At 37.8% G+C, this 20,798-nt stretch overlaps 2 protein-coding genes across 9 annotated transcripts in view; one reads left to right on the top strand and one right to left on the bottom strand.

Annotated features, from left to right (window-relative positions):
• Positions 1–6,859, top strand: part of PITRM1 (pitrilysin metallopeptidase 1) — a 28,710-nt gene extending 21,851 nt beyond the window's left edge. For both annotated transcript variants that reach the window (XM_055710387.1, XM_055710388.1), the window contains exons 22-27: positions 550–621; positions 1,948–2,060; positions 2,573–2,698; positions 3,979–4,124; positions 5,716–5,818; positions 6,385–6,859. In XM_055710387.1, coding sequence (XP_055566362.1) covers positions 550–621; positions 1,948–2,060; positions 2,573–2,698; positions 3,979–4,124; positions 5,716–5,818; positions 6,385–6,478 — 654 coding nt within the window. In that variant the 3' untranslated portion in view covers positions 6,479–6,859. The remainder of the gene's footprint in view (positions 1–549; positions 622–1,947; positions 2,061–2,572; positions 2,699–3,978; positions 4,125–5,715; positions 5,819–6,384) is intronic.
• Positions 6,860–7,419: 560 nt separating this feature from the next.
• The window catches only part of PFKP (phosphofructokinase, platelet), a 46,861-nt gene continuing 33,482 nt past the window's right edge, over positions 7,420–20,798 (bottom strand). For 4 of the 7 annotated variants that reach the window (XM_055710394.1, XM_055710390.1, XM_055710395.1 and 1 more), the window contains 7 exons: positions 16,451–16,603; positions 13,092–13,256; positions 11,890–11,951; positions 10,815–10,926; positions 9,274–9,373; positions 8,527–8,632; positions 7,420–7,960 (listed from right to left, as the gene is read on the bottom strand). In XM_055710394.1, coding sequence (XP_055566369.1) covers positions 7,807–7,960; positions 8,527–8,632; positions 9,274–9,373; positions 10,815–10,926; positions 11,890–11,951; positions 13,092–13,256; positions 16,451–16,603 — 852 coding nt within the window. In that variant the 3' untranslated portion in view covers positions 7,420–7,806. Of the gene's footprint in view, positions 7,961–8,526; positions 8,633–8,945; positions 9,374–10,814; positions 10,927–11,889; positions 11,952–13,091; positions 13,257–16,450; positions 16,604–20,798 lie in introns of those variants that run through there. The other 3 variants (XM_055710391.1, XM_055710393.1, XR_008732265.1) reach the window with 2 other exon arrangements.

Below are 20,798 nucleotides of genomic sequence, written 5' to 3'. Positions count from 1 at the left end.
TTTGTTGTGGGATGTGGAAAAAGAAATTCTTCTGTTCTTTGTCACATGAAACTGTAATTTCTTTTTTAGCTGAGCTTTACTTGAAATGTTGGCCAAGAGGAAATGGTGCATGATGTGCAGTTCCTCAGTTGTGTAGAAATTTGTCTTGTTATCTGGGTGTTCAGGACATTTGGCATAAAATGTGCTTCATTCAATAGAGTTGCCAAAAGATCCGCTCTGTCAATACGAAGATTCGTCCTAATTTCTGATGAGACTGGCATAAGCTCCCAGTTTCCTATCCATGCGGGAAATGATAGTCTGAAACTTTCTCGGCCTGATTTAATCTCTGTCTTGTCGTCTTTCAGTGCCAAATTACTCTTGAAAGGAAATTTATTTGGCGTTTGCTTAGAAATTCAAATATAAATAAGTAATCAAGTAGCTTGCTTAGGTTTGTGAAGACACAGTCTGATGATAGTTTCGAAGAGGTTTGAGTGGCTGGGGTTGCACTTGTAGTATTCTTGGTCTAAATTGTTAAGTCATCTTTTAATATGAGAGCTGGGTCTCTTGTAGAAATCTTCAGAAGTCAGACCTGTGGGAAATGAAGCGCTTACTGGTTTGCAGATCACAAGGAAATTAGTGAATGTAAGTACAGTATTGTTGGGAATACTGGTGTTACAGAGCTCTTACGGGTACTAATGGTCCATCTTAAGCTGTTAGAGATTCTTTTATTAGTTAGAAGCACACCACTGAAATGTGCTGTGCCCTTCAGATCCACCCTCTGACTGGATTGTTTCCTTAAACTACCCATCAAACTTCTTAATCCTTTGATGTCATCCTTTTTGTTATCTTCCCTTTGGTTCTGGAATGAATATCATTTAGGTGACTCCACCATCTGTACGTACAGGCAAATACTCACTTGTGCCATCTCTTGTAAGTGATACTTGTTTTATTTGTAAACCTGGTTTCTTTCAGAACCGGGCTCGTGTGTGGTCACTTCTAGTTAGTTCCTTCCTTTCCTTCCTCTTCTCCCTAAATGATTCTGAATGTGAGTGACACCTGGCAGAAGAGCATTGGTGACAATTCAGTAAAAATGAAAATCTGCGTTTGGCTACAGGAGAGAAAACAGATTAACATACCCTGAGCTCTACTTTGAGAAGAAGGCAGGGGAAGCTCAGCTCACGGTTTTGTTGCTGACCAACATGTATACGTTGCTATGCTTGGCCCAACTAGCCAGAGTTGTGTGAGGGGCTTGGGAATGGGTCTCTGAAGTGAAGAAAGGCTTGGGAGTATTGAAACAGCGTCATAAAAGCTGCTGGAGATGTGTAAGGCTCTGCTCATGCTTAAGTAAGCACACATATACAAGTACGTGCATGTGTGAAAGAGGCAAAGAAGCGAGTGCTGTGAGGCCTGGAGACATGAAGAGGTGGAGGTGGGGTTGTAAGGAGGAATTGAGTTTATTGCAGGGGGTGTTTGTGCAGAAGTTCATATAGCTGCCAGTGTTCATAAATGGCTTGCATTTGTTGTGGATCTCAGTTTCTGAACCTCTTCCCAGTATGTAAAATTGAGTAAATGGATTAAAATGTGATGTCACCATGTACTAATGTGGACATAGAAGTGGAGAGTTAGGAACACTTGTTTCGGTCAAAGTAAAGGCGTGGCAGGGGAAGCATTATTACCAGCTCTCTGGTAGTAATACAAGGTCTGCACAGTTGAGAAGCTGTGTGCAAGGATGTATAGCCAATGTACAGTGTCCATGTACTTTAGTTTCCCAGGGCAGTTCTGTGTACTGGACTGCTGATACGGGCACAAGTGAAACGTCACTGGTTGCAGTGTAGGTCAGGTAGTGTGTTTAGCATGTCTGTGTCTGTATGTTTGGCAGAATGTCATAGTTCTCAAAAAAGCCACAGTTACCAAACGGATAAATTGTCTCATCTCTGCTACTGTGACAGTAATGTGTTTTTCTCTTAGGATCCTACTTTCAAACCATGCCAGATGAAGACCCATTTTGTACTGCCCTTCCCAGTGAACTATATTGGGGAATGCATTCGAACAGTTCCCTACACAGCTGCAGACTATGCAAGGTGGGTAGCAGAACCAGCAGGGAGCTTCTGCGTAGGGGTTAGGTGGAGCACAGAAAATGGAATGTCAATAGAACGTGCCTTGCAGTGCGCTTGCCACAAAATCTTTACAGAGCAACTTCTGCATGGCTAGGTCTAGAAACGCCCTGTTTTAGTAAATGATGAGATCAAGTAACGAGGGGCTGCTGTCCCTTAACTTCCAAATAAACAGTCCTGCCTACTTGGATGTGTCTGAGTTGACAATCCTTTCGCATGTTACAAAGGTTAGGAGGCTGCTCTCCTATTTCATCACAGTGAAATCAGTGAAAGTAGTCAAGGAATGTTCCAAAGCAGTGCCACTTAAAATGGTGTCGTATTATTTAGCTATTACTACGTTTTGAGTATTGTTACTGTTGTAGATTACAAGCAGCAATGCACTGCAAATAGGGATCTTTGTGAACTTTAGAGGAAGTTCAGAGTATTACTGTTGACCAATTCACGTAACATCTTCACTGTTGATATTTCTCTGATTCCAGCCTTCGAATTCTTGCACGGTTGATGACAGCTAAATTCCTACATCGAGAAATCAGAGAGAAAGGAGGGGCTTATGGCGGAGGTGCTAAACTTAGCCACAACGGCGTATTCACTTTCTACTCCTACAGGTAACAGCGGGTTAGTTCCTTCCTGTTCCTGTCTGTGGGGACCACTGAGTGCACTTGTGTGTGTTGTATTTTTGATTAGTTGTAGCTCTCTTTCAAGATGAAGTGATACCAAAAGAATGAAATGACAAGAAAGTGGTTCAGTGCTGATGATGTTAAGAGTAGTTGCTTAGGGCATATTATAAACCCCACCTTGCTTTCTCTGGTTTGTGTCCTTGGGAAAGCCTAACTTATTTCTGCTGGTAGCAACCATTGTATCTCTGTACTTAGATGTGTAATGTCTTAGTACCAGATTTATGTAAAACTGGCTTTCGCTTGTTTCTTACTGGGTTGAGGAGGCCCTAAAAAAGGGAATTCAAGACCTAAATTTGAGACCAGGAAGTAGAATGATGTTCCCTAAGGTCCTGAGTTTGAAAATGTGCAGCTTCCTTTGACTGGCTGGAATCATCAGAGATTCAGCAGAAGGCATTGCTGGTGATGAGCTAGAACTGCTTTCTCCTTTTCTTTTCCTCTTTTTTTTTTTTTTTTTTTTTTGCCAGCCCAGAACAGTTACCTTGCATTGGTCTTAACAAAGCACTTTTGAATGAAATTTGAACTTTGAGGTATCAAAGATCAGTTATAACCCCCACTAAAAATGTCGTGTGGCTATAGTGTCCTGGCTTAATTTCCCTAGACCAAAGGCAGCCTAGCACAGTGCTTGGTGGAGATTCCTTGCTAAAATTTGGGCAGCCTTGCCTCTCTATGAAGTTTCAACATGGTAGGACTTGTCCTGGTTGGTATTTCAGTAGTTGTTAGCCTGTTGCACCTGTTTTACAGAGAGCGAAAACAGGTGTAGCAGGAAAAGCAACTCTAGAGAAGATACGGCATATCATAAATATTACTGTTGTTGATACTAATGGCAGTTATGCTTACTAAGCTGTTGCAGCAAATTGATAATGCATTGTAAATGGTGCTGGTTTACAATCTTTTTTTTAATAGCAGTTCTCTGTACACTGTCTGGAACTACTTTTAGACAACTGAAATTGCTTCACTTGTGTTTTGTAAATTCAAAACATGCCTGGTTTATAACACTCTGTTCTTCTAAAAACCCAAAACAACACAACAAAAAACCCACAGAACCCAATCCTAAAACCTCCTCTTATACATAAAAAGGAAGTTTATAATTTGGTTTAATCCCTGTGTATATATGTTTGTGTGACACATTGTGAAAGAAATGAGAACAAAGCAATTAGTTTTTCGTTCTGTAAGGCTGAAGTAATTAATCTTACTGTTTTTGTTTTAAGAGACCCAAATTCATTAGCCACCTTGAAAACATTTGAAAAAGCAGTCGAATGGGCTAAATCTGGAGATTTCACACAAGAAGATATCAACGAAGCTAAGCTAGCAGTATTTGCTGCTGTAGATGCACCAATAGCTCCTTCAGATAAAGGTATATTCTCACCAGGCGCCCGGTGCTGCCAATATTTATTTTTTTTTTATTATTTACATTTAAAGGGAAGAGAATAGTTTGCTAAACTGTATCATTTGATAAAATTTGTACTTGGCAGATGCAAGACAAATGCAGTTCGAACAAAGCAGTCAATTCCTGTTGCCTCCTTTCAGAAATTCCACAAGCATTCAGTCTGTCTGCTGAAGTTTTTGTGTTCATACTGCTCCTTGGTGTCAGGTGAATACAGCCAGGAGATGGAGGTAGATATTAAACAAACAAGTTTAGGCTTGGGAAGGGCATGAAATGCAGGAAAATAAAAAGAAATACTGGTTTTCTGATTCAAAAAAAGCCGAAGGATTATTTTCTGACGAAAGTATGCGTATTGACTATGAATGTTACTAACCTTTTGTGCATACTTATTTGAAGATGTTAAAGCATAAGCCTGCTGCAGTGGAGGGTGCTATCTTTACATTTACAACATTACTTATGATGGCTTGGTAGTATCTTCAACATCTTTTCAGTTTGCTCACATGTTGCTTTGCTTTCCTGCCTTTTCCCTTCCTCCCCCATTCTCAGCTTAACTTGCCGAGTTAGAATATATTCCTTCCCTATATATAAGGGAATTATAAGGTTAAAATTAGCATTATTTTGATATGTACTTGTATCAGCACTATTAAACAGGAACACAAAACGAAGCTGACTTTCAGCTGACAGAACTTGGTTTTGGTCTGGGCAATTAAAAAAGTAATCAATTTTAGGTGCATACGAGTGAAATGGCTGCATATTGAATGTTGTGTTTGTGGAAGTCGATTTACGTTCTTTGATACTTTTACCTGTATCTTAGCGGAGCTATGGCAGGTTGAGAGAAACGCTGATAGAAGAACATTGTTCAGTAGGCCTGGAAGGTGCTGCAGAGGGAAGCACCTGTCCCTTCGTGCTGCTGTTACTTTGATCACTGGGGCCTGCGTAAGGACCTCAACAACCGCATCCAGCTGGGAAGCCAGCCCTGCTTTGGGCAGGGGGTTGGACTAGTTGACAAATGTCCTCCCAAGCCCCGTTTTATTCCCTGTGACTATTTGCATGACAAAATGTTTTTCTATTATTATTTTTATTGGATTTGGATTATTATTTCTTTAAACAGGGACCAAACCTTTGCATTGCACATATATTACAACTGATGGCAAATGTGAAGAGTTTGTTGTTCTCTTTTTATTCTCACAATAAAAATAGAAGCTTCACGAAATGCAGCTTGGCTAAAATGTTCTGAGAAAGTTCTGAGAGTCTTAGAATGAATCGTGCTTAGGTTTTCTGGATTTTGACAAAATCACTTACCAGAATAGAATATGATTTTTTTTTTTCTTCTCTTCCCTAAATAGTAAACTCTTCCTACCTCAGAAAATCAATTTGTCCAGTTCTAACCTTTGATATTTGATTTACAGTTAGATACTGTCCCAGAACAATGGTCTAACAGTAGTGTCTGTTCTTCCCTCCCAGCACCTGTACCTTCTTAGTTTGCACTCATTCATGCACTTAACCGTAGCTGAGATTCCAGTGCAGTGATCTGTGGGTTTTGGGTTTTTTTTTTTTCTAGGAATGGATAATTTCTTACATGGGATTTCAGATGAAATGAAGCAGTTGCACAGAGAACAACTTTTTGCTGTGAACAATGATAACCTAGTTGAGGTGTCAAACAAGTAAGTCTGTGCTCAATTTAGGAAAATGTTTACTTGAAAAACAGGACAAAAACCTAACTTGAAGAAAACAGGTTTGTGAAAGTTGTCATGATAAAGTTCTGGGATTTCTTTCCTTGGTGTTCTGTAACCTAGAAAGAGAGACGTTAGTTATGTCCCGCTTACTGACTTTTAGCAGATGTAACTCCTCCTGCATTCTGAATTTGGGGGAGTTGTTTTATTTTTGAAGGATCCAGACACTGTCTGGAGAGCAAGTACACTCAGTCATCCAGCTCGTGGCTGTATGAGCTGGTTCTAGACTCGTAACATTTTGTGCTTTCTTAACTTCTGAACTGCACTTTGGATGTAAGAATTCACTACTGAAGAATGCATGGTGAAAGAGACGGGCTGGTTAGGGCTGCACCTTAGGAGACTGCTATACTGTGATGAAAACCCACTGCAGATCCTAAGGATGCTTTTAAATGCAGACAAGAGATACGTGTCAGACAGCACTTTGTCCTAAGATGAGAGTGTTTTTGTTTAGCTGAATGCAGCAGCTTCTCATTTGTTTTTGTTTTTTTTTCTTGCAGGTATCTTGCTGTTGGGAAGAGCACTCGTGGCCAAGCTATACTTGGCCCAGAAAACGCAGATATCGCCAGAGATCCCTCATGGGTCAAACGATGAATTGCTGCTGAACATTGAGCTAGTACAAAACATGCCAATCTGTGTCACTATATAATAAGGTATATTTAGTAACTTTTAAGTTGGACCATAGCGCTGTTAAATGTTCATTGCTGCTTTTAAGTGTCCAACATACAAGCTAAGCTGTCCTTCTTGAAATAACTATGTGAAAAATTTTCTAACCATACAGTATTTGAGAACGAGAATTACATGCTCTGTATGGCAAAGACAGACCTTAGTATTTTCTGAAGACTCACTCCTCCAACCATATATGAATCCCATATAAATTAAATATTTTTGTATATGTAAAACTCTATAGTTGTAAATGGTGTTTGTTTGAAGTAATGTCTGCTCTTGGATATATAAAGAACAATGTCTCTCATAGTGACAGATTCCATTCTTTGGTGTGGTAATTTCAGCTTGCTTTGCATAAGCCACCTACAGTTAGAGGAGCTTTGTGACCATACGTTCCACCTTGCACCGAGCCAAGTTTGTAGTGAGTTGCAGCGTAGCGGACAAATCTCTGAGTCAGCATACAGTGCATGCTCAGTTCCACTTATTTTGCCAATTTGGGCAACATTCAGTTGTGTTTTGATATGACAGATGAGGTGGCATGAGGAAATGATCTTGGCCCTGTTTGTCAGCCTAATTTCAAAAATCTGTTTTACCCTTCATCACAATGGGGTTTTTGTCCTGAAGAAGCAGAGAAAGGAAGCATGAAGTAAGGACCAGCTTATACAGGGCTGATTACACTAGTGTAAGGAGAAAGGGTGCAGAGTTCTAGCCTAATCCTTAATCAGCAACACAACCCGCTTGCCCTGCTGCGACTGCTGCCTGCATGGTTGGGAAAAGGGCAACTGCTTCTTCCCTTCGCTGGAGGGTACAGAGAATCCTTCATGAAGCACCATTCCCCCCATTGTTTAAAAGCAGGCGCATACAACTCATGATGTTTGCAACAGTATTTTATTTCACTTCAGATACATTTAAGCACATCCTGTAACTCGACACAGAGCTAGGCATCTACACTTATTTTCTGAGGTGTAAGTACTCTGAAACAAAGTGCAGTAGATGAGTAACTTACAGAGTGCATAGAACGGTGTTGCACTGAACTGTTAAGGGGTAGTATCAATAAATGGTGCTTATCCATTAGATGCTAGGGTTTGTTTCAAACATAACACAAATATAGGACAAAATCTGTGTGACATCTGAATGTCTTGTTTCACGTAAAGTGCTGGTACAATAATTTAAATGTTACAAAACAAAGCTGTAACAATTCTAAAGCATTGTTACTCACAATGTGCATCTATTACAATAATCTAAAAGTGATGTGTTTAGATGGCTCCAGTTTCTGCTTCCTTTGGGCTGTGCATAGCAACATGCTCCAGCTGGCCTGAATCTGAAACATCGTAACTAGTCTTGTACTTGGCCAGGATTTTCATCAGGGGTCGCAGCTTCAGCCACCATTGTTCCTTGGGGATCCTGTGTCTGGGGGGGGGGGGGGGGGGGGGAGGAGAAAAAAAAAAAAAAAAGAGATGAGGATTTACTTAGCTGCTTAGACAAATGCATTTGACAATAGTAACAGTCATGGCATTCCTAAGATCACACAGATCCTGACATTTATGGTGGGATGTAAATACTGACCCAAAATAGAAATGAGGACAGAATACTGAAGGAATGAACAGATTTCACTGGAAGATGTTCCTTATAAGTAAGCATAATACTAGATTTAGCACAAAAATGCTGTCCTGCTAAACTGTGCCAGAAGTAATGTAATTCTAAGTGTTACAGCAAAGACAGCTACGAGAGATTTAGAAGAACAGTGGACTCCCAAGAATTCCTAACAAGAGACTTCCAAGTACAAGGAGGAGGAAGACAAAGCTGTTAGAAAAGAGAATGATTGAAATGAATCACTGGCTAAATGCAGGCCAAAGGCAGAAGTGGAGTAAAAACGGTTGGAAAGGGCTGTGCGTCAGCACTGTGGAGGTTGGTGGTTTGATGTGGTGAAAGGAAGCCTGTGTCCAAATGCTTAAATGTAAGCAGCATGTACGTACACAAAGTCTGTTTCAGTCTTGAGCTCAGCCACTGGTTGGAAAACAAGGTTGCGTCTACGCATTCCCAGCAAACAGACAGAGTCATCAGTATTGGCAAATACTTTTCCTGAAAGGAATGAAATAATTCAGGATCTTTCTTACTCACACTTTTAAGGGCAAATACCATTTGTCCGTAATTAAACTGAATAGGAAGCTTATAGCAGCTTAATTCCAGTTACTGAATATTTAATGTAATGGTAAAACATCAATTAGTACTTTAATAGGGTTAGGAGATCTTCACTTTTTTTAGTTCAGCTTTGGTGATTAGCGATGAAAATACAGTGTAATTAGGCAACAATAAGACTGAATTTTAACATCCAGTTTTAAATTAGATTTTAGTAAATAGTCCTTTACAAAAATTCCCAAAGAAGACATATTACCTTCTTCTGTCTCCCATGTAGCCACCATGAAACAAAAAGGAAGAACAGATGTAACTATATAACCATCAATTCCTTCATACATGAAACACTGCAATCACACTGACATAAAAAAACAGCTATCTGAATTACTGACTTCATCTGAGGGGAAATTGTACAGCAGGAAGCACAGCAAGGCACTAATGAACAATAAAATCATACTGGAGGGGGACAGAAGTATATGTTGACTAACAAACTAAGATACGTTCATATGTTTGCATAGTACAGCAGTCCTACGTACTGATAGCTAATCAGAGACAGGGACAAGAGAGAGCACCAAATACTTCTGCACCTTTTCGGTAGGTTTCTTTCAGTTTTTTGGAGATCCACTGCATAGCTTTTGCAGAAATCTTTGTCCCGAAGTTCCTATCAAATGGTGAAGGTGCACCGCCCTGTGTGAAAATTTAAGCATGGGTTAGTTTAGTTACTGAACCAGTATTTTTGCCTTATTGTATCAGTCACCTCTGTTAACGGCCTGCTCTACCTCTTATGTAAACAAACCAAAAACCCCACCACACAAATCAAGCTAAAACACTGAAGATTTGTGTTGAGCACCTGCAGAACTCTCATGGATTCACTAATACTTTTTGCACAGATAAATGGAGGGCACTGTTCTCCCTTTCTTCCACTTGTCCTTGGTGCTGGTCACCGAGCGCTGCCCAGGTATCTCGCTGCCCAGGTATCTCACCGCCACAGGGCAACCTGGCTTCAGCATAATATAAACCAGGGAACGGCTGGAAGGAGGGGTGTCAGAGGGAGCCTAAGAAATCCAAGTGCTGACTCTGTAATCTAAGACCTCTGGGAAGCACAGCTCCCTATGGCAGCTAGAACAAGAAAGGCCATAATGCCATGTATGTAATACTGGGGAGAAAAAAACCAAACTGCATTAGGACTTCCTAGACTAGTAATTGCATTTTTTAATTTATTTATTTCCCCCCCTCCTCTGGCTTTCATCCCAAGTATTACAGCAGCCTTTCTACAGCTCTGGGAACCAAAGTGTTGTTTTGGTTTTTTTTAACCCCTCTGTATTATATAAAGTCTGACTTTTTCATCCATTTTCAATGGAGCAGATGGGACTAAAATTATATGTGAAGTAGCTCCAAAATAGTTCCAAACAGGCTGTTTGACTAATGGTGGCCTTGACCTTCAAAGTAAACTTTCCTAAATATTACACAGAAAGTGCTAACCTCAGCACTGAACACTCTGGAACCGTATGAGTAATGGGAATACATATATAGCTTGTAATGATTTAAAAGGAGAGATAGTTACTTCACTACTAGTACTTGAGAAATTTGGCTCTGCATTTATTTTTTACTCTACTTCAGTCTCGGTGATTAGAGTAGCCAAGCTAGAAATTCACTGCCTGCCTGCTAACAAGCAGTGCAGTGAGACAGAGATGCAAGGTGCAAAGACCACAAGGAGTGGCTCACTACTGTCTCTTCTACAAGACCAGTCCCTCTGCATATATTTTTATTAATGATACCTAATATCTTCCAGGGTTCAGAAGCCAGGCACGTTACAGATGGGCAGATAAGGGTGTTCTAAGGGTGTATTACAATAATTACAAGATACGTTTAAAAAAAAAAAAATGTTCATTAATACAGACAGGAGAGGAAAATTAAATTAATTAAGAATCCAGTGCTTTTTTTCTAGATTTTTAAGTAGGAACTACAATAAAATACAGTGTTAACAAAAACTTCCAAGTTACCTACAAACAAAAATGCACATTTTTTTTCTTTAATCCTGAGTCACACTTGCTTGAAATGTTTGAATAGTATATGCTCTTTGTCCGTACAAAGTTAAGCTCGTCTGTAATTTTAAGGTCAGTTTTACCTGTTGCATGTGGCCCAGTACATTCTTTCGACAGTCAAACACTCCCTTTCCTTCTTCAGAATACAACTGATAAATGAAGTCAGTTGTGTAATTCTCATTGCAGTTCTCGTTTCTGTAACAATTAAGGCCAGATACAGTTAGCAAGTTTACTATTAAGTAGTAGATATCTTTACAGATATTGAATGACAAATATTTTTCCCAGTTTCTTGATACCAGTATTCATGGCTTGGATATTTTCATCTAATCATGTATGTTTACTTCCATGTAATGTGCTCATGATTTTAAAGTCTGCATTACTTCTACTACACTAACATCACTGGCAGGTCACGTGGAATCCATTGCTGAATAAGGTAGTGAAAAGTTAATTATGCAGAGGAAAAACTGCATTAAAACAAAAACTCACTGACATCCAACGTCATAATTTTGCCATTTATAAAAGCATGGATAATGAATAGTACCTTAACCTGTTCCTCACCAATACTGTAAATGTAGGGTATTTTTTCACCCCAGTTACGTAACTAGTAGAATCTGAACAAATATAATGGCATCCTCATACGACTTACTGTGGTATTCATTTATCAGCCCTTCCCTATTTGGCAGACTGAAAATAAATGCTCAAGAAAAGCTACCACCCGATTCAGGCTGCCTAATAAAGTAAAATTTTAAAACATGCTAATCAACATATTTTAATTGGTTTGATTTTTGAAAGACACTTATCTCCTGAAATCTAAGTAGGATTTTTATAGTAAAGCCATACTATATGTGCACACAAGTATGCTAGTTTTCACACTATCTTTAGTACAAAAGAATCTACAAAAACAAAGCTGACAACAAAACAGGCTGAAAACAGGATAAAATATTTTTTTAGATTATAGAGCAAATGTATTTACATAGAAAGAAGGAAGTTTTGGAACCGAGCTCCCAGAATCGATTTCTGGAGCAACATCTTCACTACACAATACAATTTACTAAAGGAATATAGACTTGGGAGTGTCTTTGCAAGTGGCCAAGCAGCCTACCTGGCTTGAAGTGCTCAGCATCACTGATGCCATCTATCAAAACTACTTTTGCTTACCTCAGCACTAGACCACGCTGGATACTGGTTTTCATTTTTTCAGTCAAGTGTTCCACGTTAGCCTAGAAACAACAAAAGTCTTTTTAATGAGCCATAGAGAACTCTAGAACGTCTTTAATGAGCCTATGTATCCTGTGAATTTCTGTAAAGTATTCCCCACCATAAAGTACTATGTACAAAATCAAATAATGAACAGGTTTTTGGAGATCCAGGATAATATACCGTGTATAGCTATTCATCTTGGGCTAAAACTAACTTCTTCCTCTACATCACAAATAACTGATTTTAATAGCAACACAAAGTCGTTTTTTGTATGCTGTACTGATACAGCACCAAGTTGGAGATCCTCAATATACATAAAAATATAGAAAGTGCCACAAAAGATCATAGCTTGTCCTTACTCCCAGTCCTTGCAACAGTCTGTTATAGTTACAGCGATGTACTGCTGTGCTGGTACTCCCGTGTATGAAGCGAAGAGTACATGCCACTGAGAAACGAGTGGGGAGGAATTATGATTCACTTCACATCCCTTTCCTTTCAAGAAATTTCAATCTTTTTAGCTTTGTATTTGTCCATGACCATAGCTAGGACCAACTACCTCGGAAGCGTAAAATCCTCATAGTAGACAAGTTCCATATCAGCTTACACCCTAATCTCTAATCCTTAAAGCCAGAGGTCTTTGTTTTAGGAACACCTCCAAACATGCTCTGAACAGCTGCGGTATCCAAGTCAGTATCTAACGCACCTTACGTACTGTTTGGTTCCTGACCTGGAACAGCCTTCTCACACAATGAACTGAGGCAATATCATAATGGAAAAGGTGGGTTTTTTTCCTTACTTGTTTTTTTTCTTTCAAAACTGCCCAGGTCTGTTCATTTACATGTAATTTAAATTTGAATCAAGACTACAAATTACACAATTCATCTCGTAGTGTTGAATGGCTAATACAATAATTTTGTCATTTAACTGAAGCTGATGCCAAGAATAACTGGGTATATATTCCTTTATATAACATGGCATAAGATCCGGCGTCATTATATCAAAGCGCTACAGACTTTTAAATACAATCTAAACTTTCTTTGTTGTTACATGAGCCGTTTACTTCAAATATACACATTATGAGATATATATATATATATACACACACACAACTATTTTAGGATCTACTGAAAAATAAGGAAAACATTTCTAATGCTGCATACCTGGAGCTCTCGAATATCAAACTGTTCTTCAAAGATATAAGCAGCATCAGCTCCTGCTGCAAGGGCCCCCATATTAGCCAGATAACCACAATAACCACCCATGGTCTCAATGATGAAAACACGACGCTTGGTACCACTGGCTGATTGTTTGATGCGATCACATGTCTAATCAAAGACAAGACATTGTAAGTTTAAATTAAATAAAACCATAACAATTCAGTTTTGGTTTTTTTATGTCATGCAACTTTACATCACTTTCTTGTAAAAGAATTTATAAAAAATAAATCTTTAAAAACTGCAAAATAGAATAACCCATTTAACTACAATAATTACCAAATAAAGTAATTCTTATAAATCATATACTGAACACCAGAGTCAAATTGAAATGTTTTGCTATTATCAATGCTTATTTATTTGCTTCCTGCAAACAGAAAAACAAGAATTAATTTTGATTTATGCGTGGAATTAAAAGTAGTGATAGTTTTTTAACAAAGACAGAAATGGATATAATGGAGCTTTTTAACCAATTCTGGCATGAATAAGTTTCTCTTCTTTGCTTTAACTCAATTCGTTACTGAAGAGTTTGTTTCTTCTTAGTATTGATTTTAAAATTCACTGCATTCCCAACCATACTTAACAGTTACAATTTCTGAAACTTAAGTCCTGAGCATGTATAGCCCCTATTGTTTACTTTCCAGCAATGATATCCCCATAAATACTACTCTTTCAAGCCCTACTGGTGCATTTTTCAATGATTTTTGGGGTTTAGTAATAATAACTTAATTGTATTTATATTTACTTTATTTATTAATAATTCATTTGATTAATTACAATTAAGTACATAGGCCTTAATGATTTTCTGAATGAGTAACTGCAGATGCTGTAATATTTAAGGTATTTCTGTTTCACAGATATTTACAACCAAACCTTCGTTCAGCTAACTGAAAATAATACCTCAAGCTGAAATTAACACTGTGAGCAATATGGTCTTTAAAAATACACCTAACAGACCACAGAACAAATAATTAATTGATACATCAGAAAACTTAATAAAAACCTAGGACCTTTAACAAAAAAAGGTTTAATGCATTGAGGGACTAAAACCACTGTATGCATTTATTTAGGTCCAGCTAGCAAAAGACACGTTATTTCATTTATTGTATTTATATACTTGCATATGTGTATGTTGCATATACGCACACCACCATGATTCACATGAATTTATTCTGCATATAGACGAACACTGTTACCCTAAGCAGAAAGTATCTCTGTAACAAACTATGTCACAAAAGCCTTGCATTGAACTTCCAGTTGTTTTTTCGAAATGGCTTTCTGTCTTTTACCTGTCTTGGATTTTACAATTCCTCAAGCACCTTACTTTCCCCTTCCAGATGTGGTTTCGTAAGAATTTTTGCACAATACTGGTTTCTGGCACAAAGTAAACAGTAACAAATTTATAAAAAAAGCCATTACTTGTATTAGTGGCAGGTGTAGCACTGAACCAATTTTAACTCATTTTAAAAATCTTGGCTTTATACACTGAAGTGATAAATACACATGCAAAGATCCCCTTCATTTTGAAAACCCCAAGCTTTCTAAAAGTGTTCTCCAACTGCTGCTAGTAGAGTGACATTTTCTGCCTTTTAAGAAGCTCCAGGTTCTAAGCAAGGATGTAAATCATTAGTTGCTTTTGGGACTACCCACTTTAGATTTATTTAGAAGGTTTTCCATCCTTGACTATACAAGAGACATAGTAGAAACTTTCTACTATTCTTGCTTTCTCAGAATGACTGTGACAAAAATACCCTAATACAAAAACACCACAGGTGGATTTTAAAGAAACATTAATTCATATACTACTCCATAGGCTGAAAAGGCCAAAGCTCAAACACCTGATGCTTTCAGAAGCTTTAAACCTGAAGACATGGTAACTCTTTCTGGAGTACTCTTTGGAGCTGCATTGCTAGTTGAGCTTTCATATGAACTGAGCCAGCTTCATGAAAAATCTGATACTCAAAACTTCACCAAATCAACAGTGTTCTACTGTTAGCATAAACTAAACATTCTAGCCATAATGAAATTCAATAAGTACAACCACCTTTATTTTTTTATTGAGACCATTACTGAAAGCTGTACAAATTGCAATTAAAGATAATAATGAAAACAGTGAAGTAAGAAAAAGCTGCAATACAAGCAATTATTCCCCCCCTCCCCCCATTATGTTTTCTTGCTTTCATTTTTACAGGTGCATCACAATTAGAAGTGCTATTAGTTATAATTAGCAGACTTACCTACTTCTATAGATGTCAGGTTAAGGGAGAAGCAGCTAATGGAGTGCTAAAAGTACCTGTGTCCTGCCCATGAAAATAGTGCTACAATTTACCTACACTACATCTTAGGTCATCTTCACCCCAGGAATGCTGTATTGCATCTCCCAAAGACCAGGCCACAATATATTCTGACACAGCTCTTTCAATTATCTATATATAATTTTCACTCTATAGAAATAAATAATACTGTATCAGAGTGGGGAAAAAAAAGATGCAGTTCTCAAACCCTTGGATCTCTATTCTGATTTTCTTGGCCAATTACTTTATAAGTAGTTACCTGGATTGATAATGAGGGGTTTGATAAAATGCAGAGCTGTTCAGAGGTTTACTCATTTGTTTACATTAGACCTTGACTCAGGTCCCTTTGCTGTGGCTCCAGCAGCCTCAGTAGGATAGTGAAGAGTTCATAAAACAGTTGTACTCAATGGAAAAAGTTATGGCAGAATAAAACTAGAAAACTGATTGTTCTAATTGTAATGGAAAACTCATTCATAGTAAGTTCTGGCCTCAGACAGAAACAATGGCAGACTTAAGTGCTTATGCATGCATTTATATGCACTTAATATGTGTTAAACCTAATACAGTCTATAGGATTATTCATGTGTTTAGTGTTAACCGTGTACTTAAAATGCTCTACTACACTAAGCTCAGTCATTAGTCCCTGCAATAAATGTGGCATTTATTTGCAACACATGCGCTTTCCTCTTTCACCCACCCAAGTAATGCTGAGGAGCTAAATAAGATAAAAAACAAAATAAAAGGAAGCAAAATATTTTATTCTCAGTAAAAACAAATGCCCTAAGCACTAATGCACCAGTCTTGGATAACAGAACTAAGTCCCCAAAAGTTAAACATATAACATTATTAATTTTTATAAGGTTAACCTTTAATGAGTTTTGGCAAACTTAACTATAAACCATAAAAAAATAAGACAGTAACTGAAGTATTTTAGAAAACTTGACATTTCAAGTGTCTTTAGGTATCCTCATCTTAGGCATTTTACCAACTTTTAAAGATACGCGTTCTTACCTCCACAATAGCATTCAAGGCAGTGTCAGCACCAATGCTAAAGTCTGTGCCTGGTACATTGTTGCTAATAGTAGCAGGCAACACACAGATCGGTACACAAAACTCCTCAAAGCGGGAACGCGCCTCCTGTAGCTGCAGACAACTTTCATAGGCCTGAAGCAGTGGTACAAGTATGAGTGATACATTCCTTGCCTTTGGATTGCTTTGCTAGTGACTCCTTGCGTGTGATGGTAAATTTGGCTGTCCATCGGCTCCAAGTAAATGCAATTTAAATACAATTGGTGAGATTTCCTGGAGGGGATATCCTGTACATACCACAACAGTGCACTGGGGTTGCATTGGCACAATGCTCTTTAAAGAAATGCAGAAGATTAGTGCATGTTAATACAGAGTGAACGTGAAGTGTGCACAGCAGAGAGGTCTGAAGCAGTTGGGCAGAAAAAGACAGCACAGACTGGAAACCGTTCCACAAGAAACCACTGAGAGAACAAAGTCTGATACATGTTATGGAGTTTAGAAAGTTAACTAGTAGAACACCTACAACTTGAAGGGAACGCTTAAAGAAGCGTGCTTTTTTAAAAACTATGTTATCCTATAAAGTCAAGACATACATCTATTTCCACCAAGAGTAAGGAAAAAAAAGTTTTGCCCATGCCTTCCAAGAGCCTATCAACATCACACATCTGCCTCTACGCACACACACTGGACATTGGCCCGGAAAAATCCAGGAACATGTGCAATGGATGAGTTAATGAAGTTTGCAGGTACAGTTGAAGGATTCTTTGGAAAGCAGCTGTAGGTCCTTGGAAAGATTCCAAACATTACAAAATAAATCATCATTGAAAAGTATTAGGTGTTCTTAATGGACATCAAATGAATACTTAAAGGTTAAGAATTTGCTGCTCTTTTAAGTCAGTAAAAATATTTTTTAGTTATGTTTTCCAATTCTTTCTAATCTAAATTAATCAGCATCTCTCACGATGTGTGGCAATTTTTCAAACTACCTATGTAATGACTCTCCACAAGAAAGCCTGATTACATAAAATGTTACATTTTTCTTAATCTTTCTCCCAGAAAGGACCGATGTTCACAAAAGTCTCATCTTTTCAATTTCTGAAACCAACTCAGAGAAGGAAACCATTGCAGATCAAAATTAGATAGCTATCAAGCTATTTCCACAAATATCTATACAGTGACCGATATAAATAATAATTTAGGAGAAAATAACGGGGAAAAATCCACCTGTGAGAGTTCTGCTCTCTAGGTTTTTGTTCTAGAGAGAGCAGATCCTGTTCAGTGAGAGGACAGGACATATGGCGATAGGTGCTAAGTGCAAACTGACTTTCTAAAGTCTATCTCCACTTATTTCATAAGTGCAACTTTAATTAAGCTCAGTGCTAGGATGCATTTCCAGTTTAAGTCTGAAACAGTCTAAAAGATTGCACTTTCAGACCTGTAGTTCTGAGAAGCAGAGCAACAAATGGATTTTTTGATTTTTTTTGAGTGGATGAGACTTCACTGAGAAAATGTCAGTACCTGACTAGCCACCTCAGCTCAGTCAGGCTGCTTTGAATTTTTACTCCTACTGAAAAAATAAAGACATACAGTGAGTCACAGTGGTTTGGCAAAACCACATGGCTTCCTGGAGATCTGCAAAACATGAGTTTCTCTAAAAAAGTTTTACATTGAGACTTTTGGGAAACCAAGATGAAGGGAGATTTAGACCAAAAACTAGCATAACTGGTTAGTCTGCATTTATGGTATGTTAAGATGCAGTTAAGGTATGTTTTACTTGCATCAAATAAAATGGCAGTATTTAATGCAAGTGATTTCAGCAAACACATCCAAAGACTACCTTCACCAAGCATGAGCATTAGATATGCAACATCTTCACATCACTGCAGCAAAACATGAAAATGTTTTCAATAAAGGGTCACTTTACAATCACAAAGGGTAAGCAAGTGACTGGTCATTTTAGTAATTACTTTACCACTATTTTTTTAAAAATAAGTACTACAGTAAGATCATAGAGGGATACTGCACTATGTTGATAATTTGGTTTAATCATTTCACATCTTTTTACTGTGTTTGTGTTATTAAAAAGGGTATTGCCATAACCAAGGATGCTTTATAAAAATACAGGCAGTCAAGCAAAAATTGTGGTTTGTTGACTTTTTATGTTGATCTAAATGCAAATGCCCATTGAAAGGGATGGATTTACTGCCCTAGCTCCACATCCAGCTGTTGCTAGGACTTAAGTGGATGAAAATTTAATTGGTTAGCTGGCTCAACCAGGCTAACTTTCAGCTTCCTTGTTCAGATTAATGCAGAGCCACACATGCTAGTGCCAGCACTGGAAGGGTACATGAGTCCGTGTTTTTCAAGGGAAATGCATGGAGACCACATTAAGGCAACCTAATAGTAGCTTTCTCCACTCAGTGGCTGTTTGCTATTCTTTTTCTCACACAAATGACTGACCAACTGGTACCCCCTTTCCCTTTGTTGAAGGGAAAAGGCAGATTGTCAAAGAAACATGCTGGCGAGTTTTAGCCTCTTCCTTTTTCAGGTTCTGTTTTTCTCCACCTCTAGCCAATACCTTTTTCTTTTCATTTCCCCGTTTACTTCTACATCTCCTGAATCAAATGAATATTCTTCCATACCTTGTTCTGGTTTATTGCACTTTCCATCAGTTTCCTCTAGCCCATGAGTAGGCTTTGTTTTCAAATTAAATTTTCTTCCTTTCCACCCTCCACGTTCTGTAGCTGAAAGAGTCTAACCTTCTATTAATTCTGCTTAATTACAGAGTAGGTTTCTGCTTTTTAATTCCACCTGCAAAATGTATTCCTAATGCCTCTTTTTGATTATTGTCAGTAATCCAACTTTCATTTTAAAAGAAACTTCTATCCTTCATGGTTACGTAGGAAAAAAACTAACATTTCTTTATTGTGACATACCAGAGGTCTGCTATCTGAACTAATACTCTATTCATTTCACTGGATTAACAACATGAAGTTGCGAATATTGGTATTTTCATTAAGCTAGTTATTTTACTGATGCTTCTTTCATAGAAAAGTCAAAGTTCATGTCCTTATCCTGCAATCCTAAACAATTTATTTTGTGTGTCTAGATATACAAGCCTTAAGCACACCCTTTTCAGGTACAGAAACATCCAGCTTTCCCCAGGTATTTTATATTGGAGTTTTCATTGACAATTGTTCACACTAATATTCTGAAAACAGAAATAAAAAATACAGCATATCATAAATTTAAAACACTATTCAAAAGACAAAACAAATTCTACTATTCAACTGATTATAAGCTTATATTTTAAAACAAATATGGAAAAATTGGAACCTTTCGAGATGGTCACAGAATCTGCTGTAGAATCTAAATTCTAAATGTTAAGAAGCGTACCGTCCACTACCTAGGACTCAGGGAAAAGCAGAGTCTTGCTTAATCTCTTACTCAGATGTTATGTACCTGTTAACCTTCTATTGTTTTTCTTTTTAAATGCAGCATCTTCACACATTTTATCTGCAAGTGTCTCAAGGTACCATTTACATGCCTTGACAAGTTTCTAACAACCTAACATGGCCAAGTGTCTAGTAATGCCAAACACTAACAAGGCCTCATTACCCAGCAGAAGTGTACTTACCTTACTAAAAGTTATCAAGAACACAGAAGGAAGAACAGTACCACAGAAAAACTAAGTGTAATGACATTTTGGTGTTCGTAAGAGGTACTAATCTGAGAGCACTGAAAGATATGATGCGTTTATTGACCTAATAGTAGCAATAGGAATAAAAATGCTATAAACTAGATATAATGGACATTTATGTCCATCTGCTGCTTTCATTTACCACAGTTAATTGTATGACCTGCATTGAGCCCATCAGTCACATTTAATAGGGCCACCATCACTATTGAACCTGATCTGAACATGTGACATCGGAATGAAAGGATACATTCTTCATTATCAGTTTCAGTGACTTGTGCCCAAACAATCAAAGCAGACAACTGACAAGATAGCAAGCAGAAATGTTTCCCCAACACAAAGTTTGCGCGATCCCAAAAGAAGAACCAACTTAAATTTTTCCATTGGATTGAAGCTATATCTTGCAAAGCCACATTTCCAATTTTATTTTACAGAAAAATCTAGACAAAATAAAATGCAAAACCAACATGGAACCTATTAGTAAAAAAAGCCATCGTTTAGAAGTTTTCAACTACTGTATTGAAAATATGGACATAATAATATTATCTAATGAAGGCAAATGGTATCTAGAAACCTACATATAAAGCAAAACAGCAACAAGGAGAGAGAGACATTGACTGACTATTATATATC

Source organism: Falco cherrug, chromosome 4 (genome assembly GCF_023634085.1).
Source record: "Falco cherrug isolate bFalChe1 chromosome 4, bFalChe1.pri, whole genome shotgun sequence".
Taxonomy (NCBI): Eukaryota; Metazoa; Chordata; class Aves; order Falconiformes; family Falconidae; genus Falco; species Falco cherrug.
The sequence above is the reverse complement of the archived record's forward strand: the minus strand, read 5'-3'. Positions and strand labels throughout refer to the sequence as shown.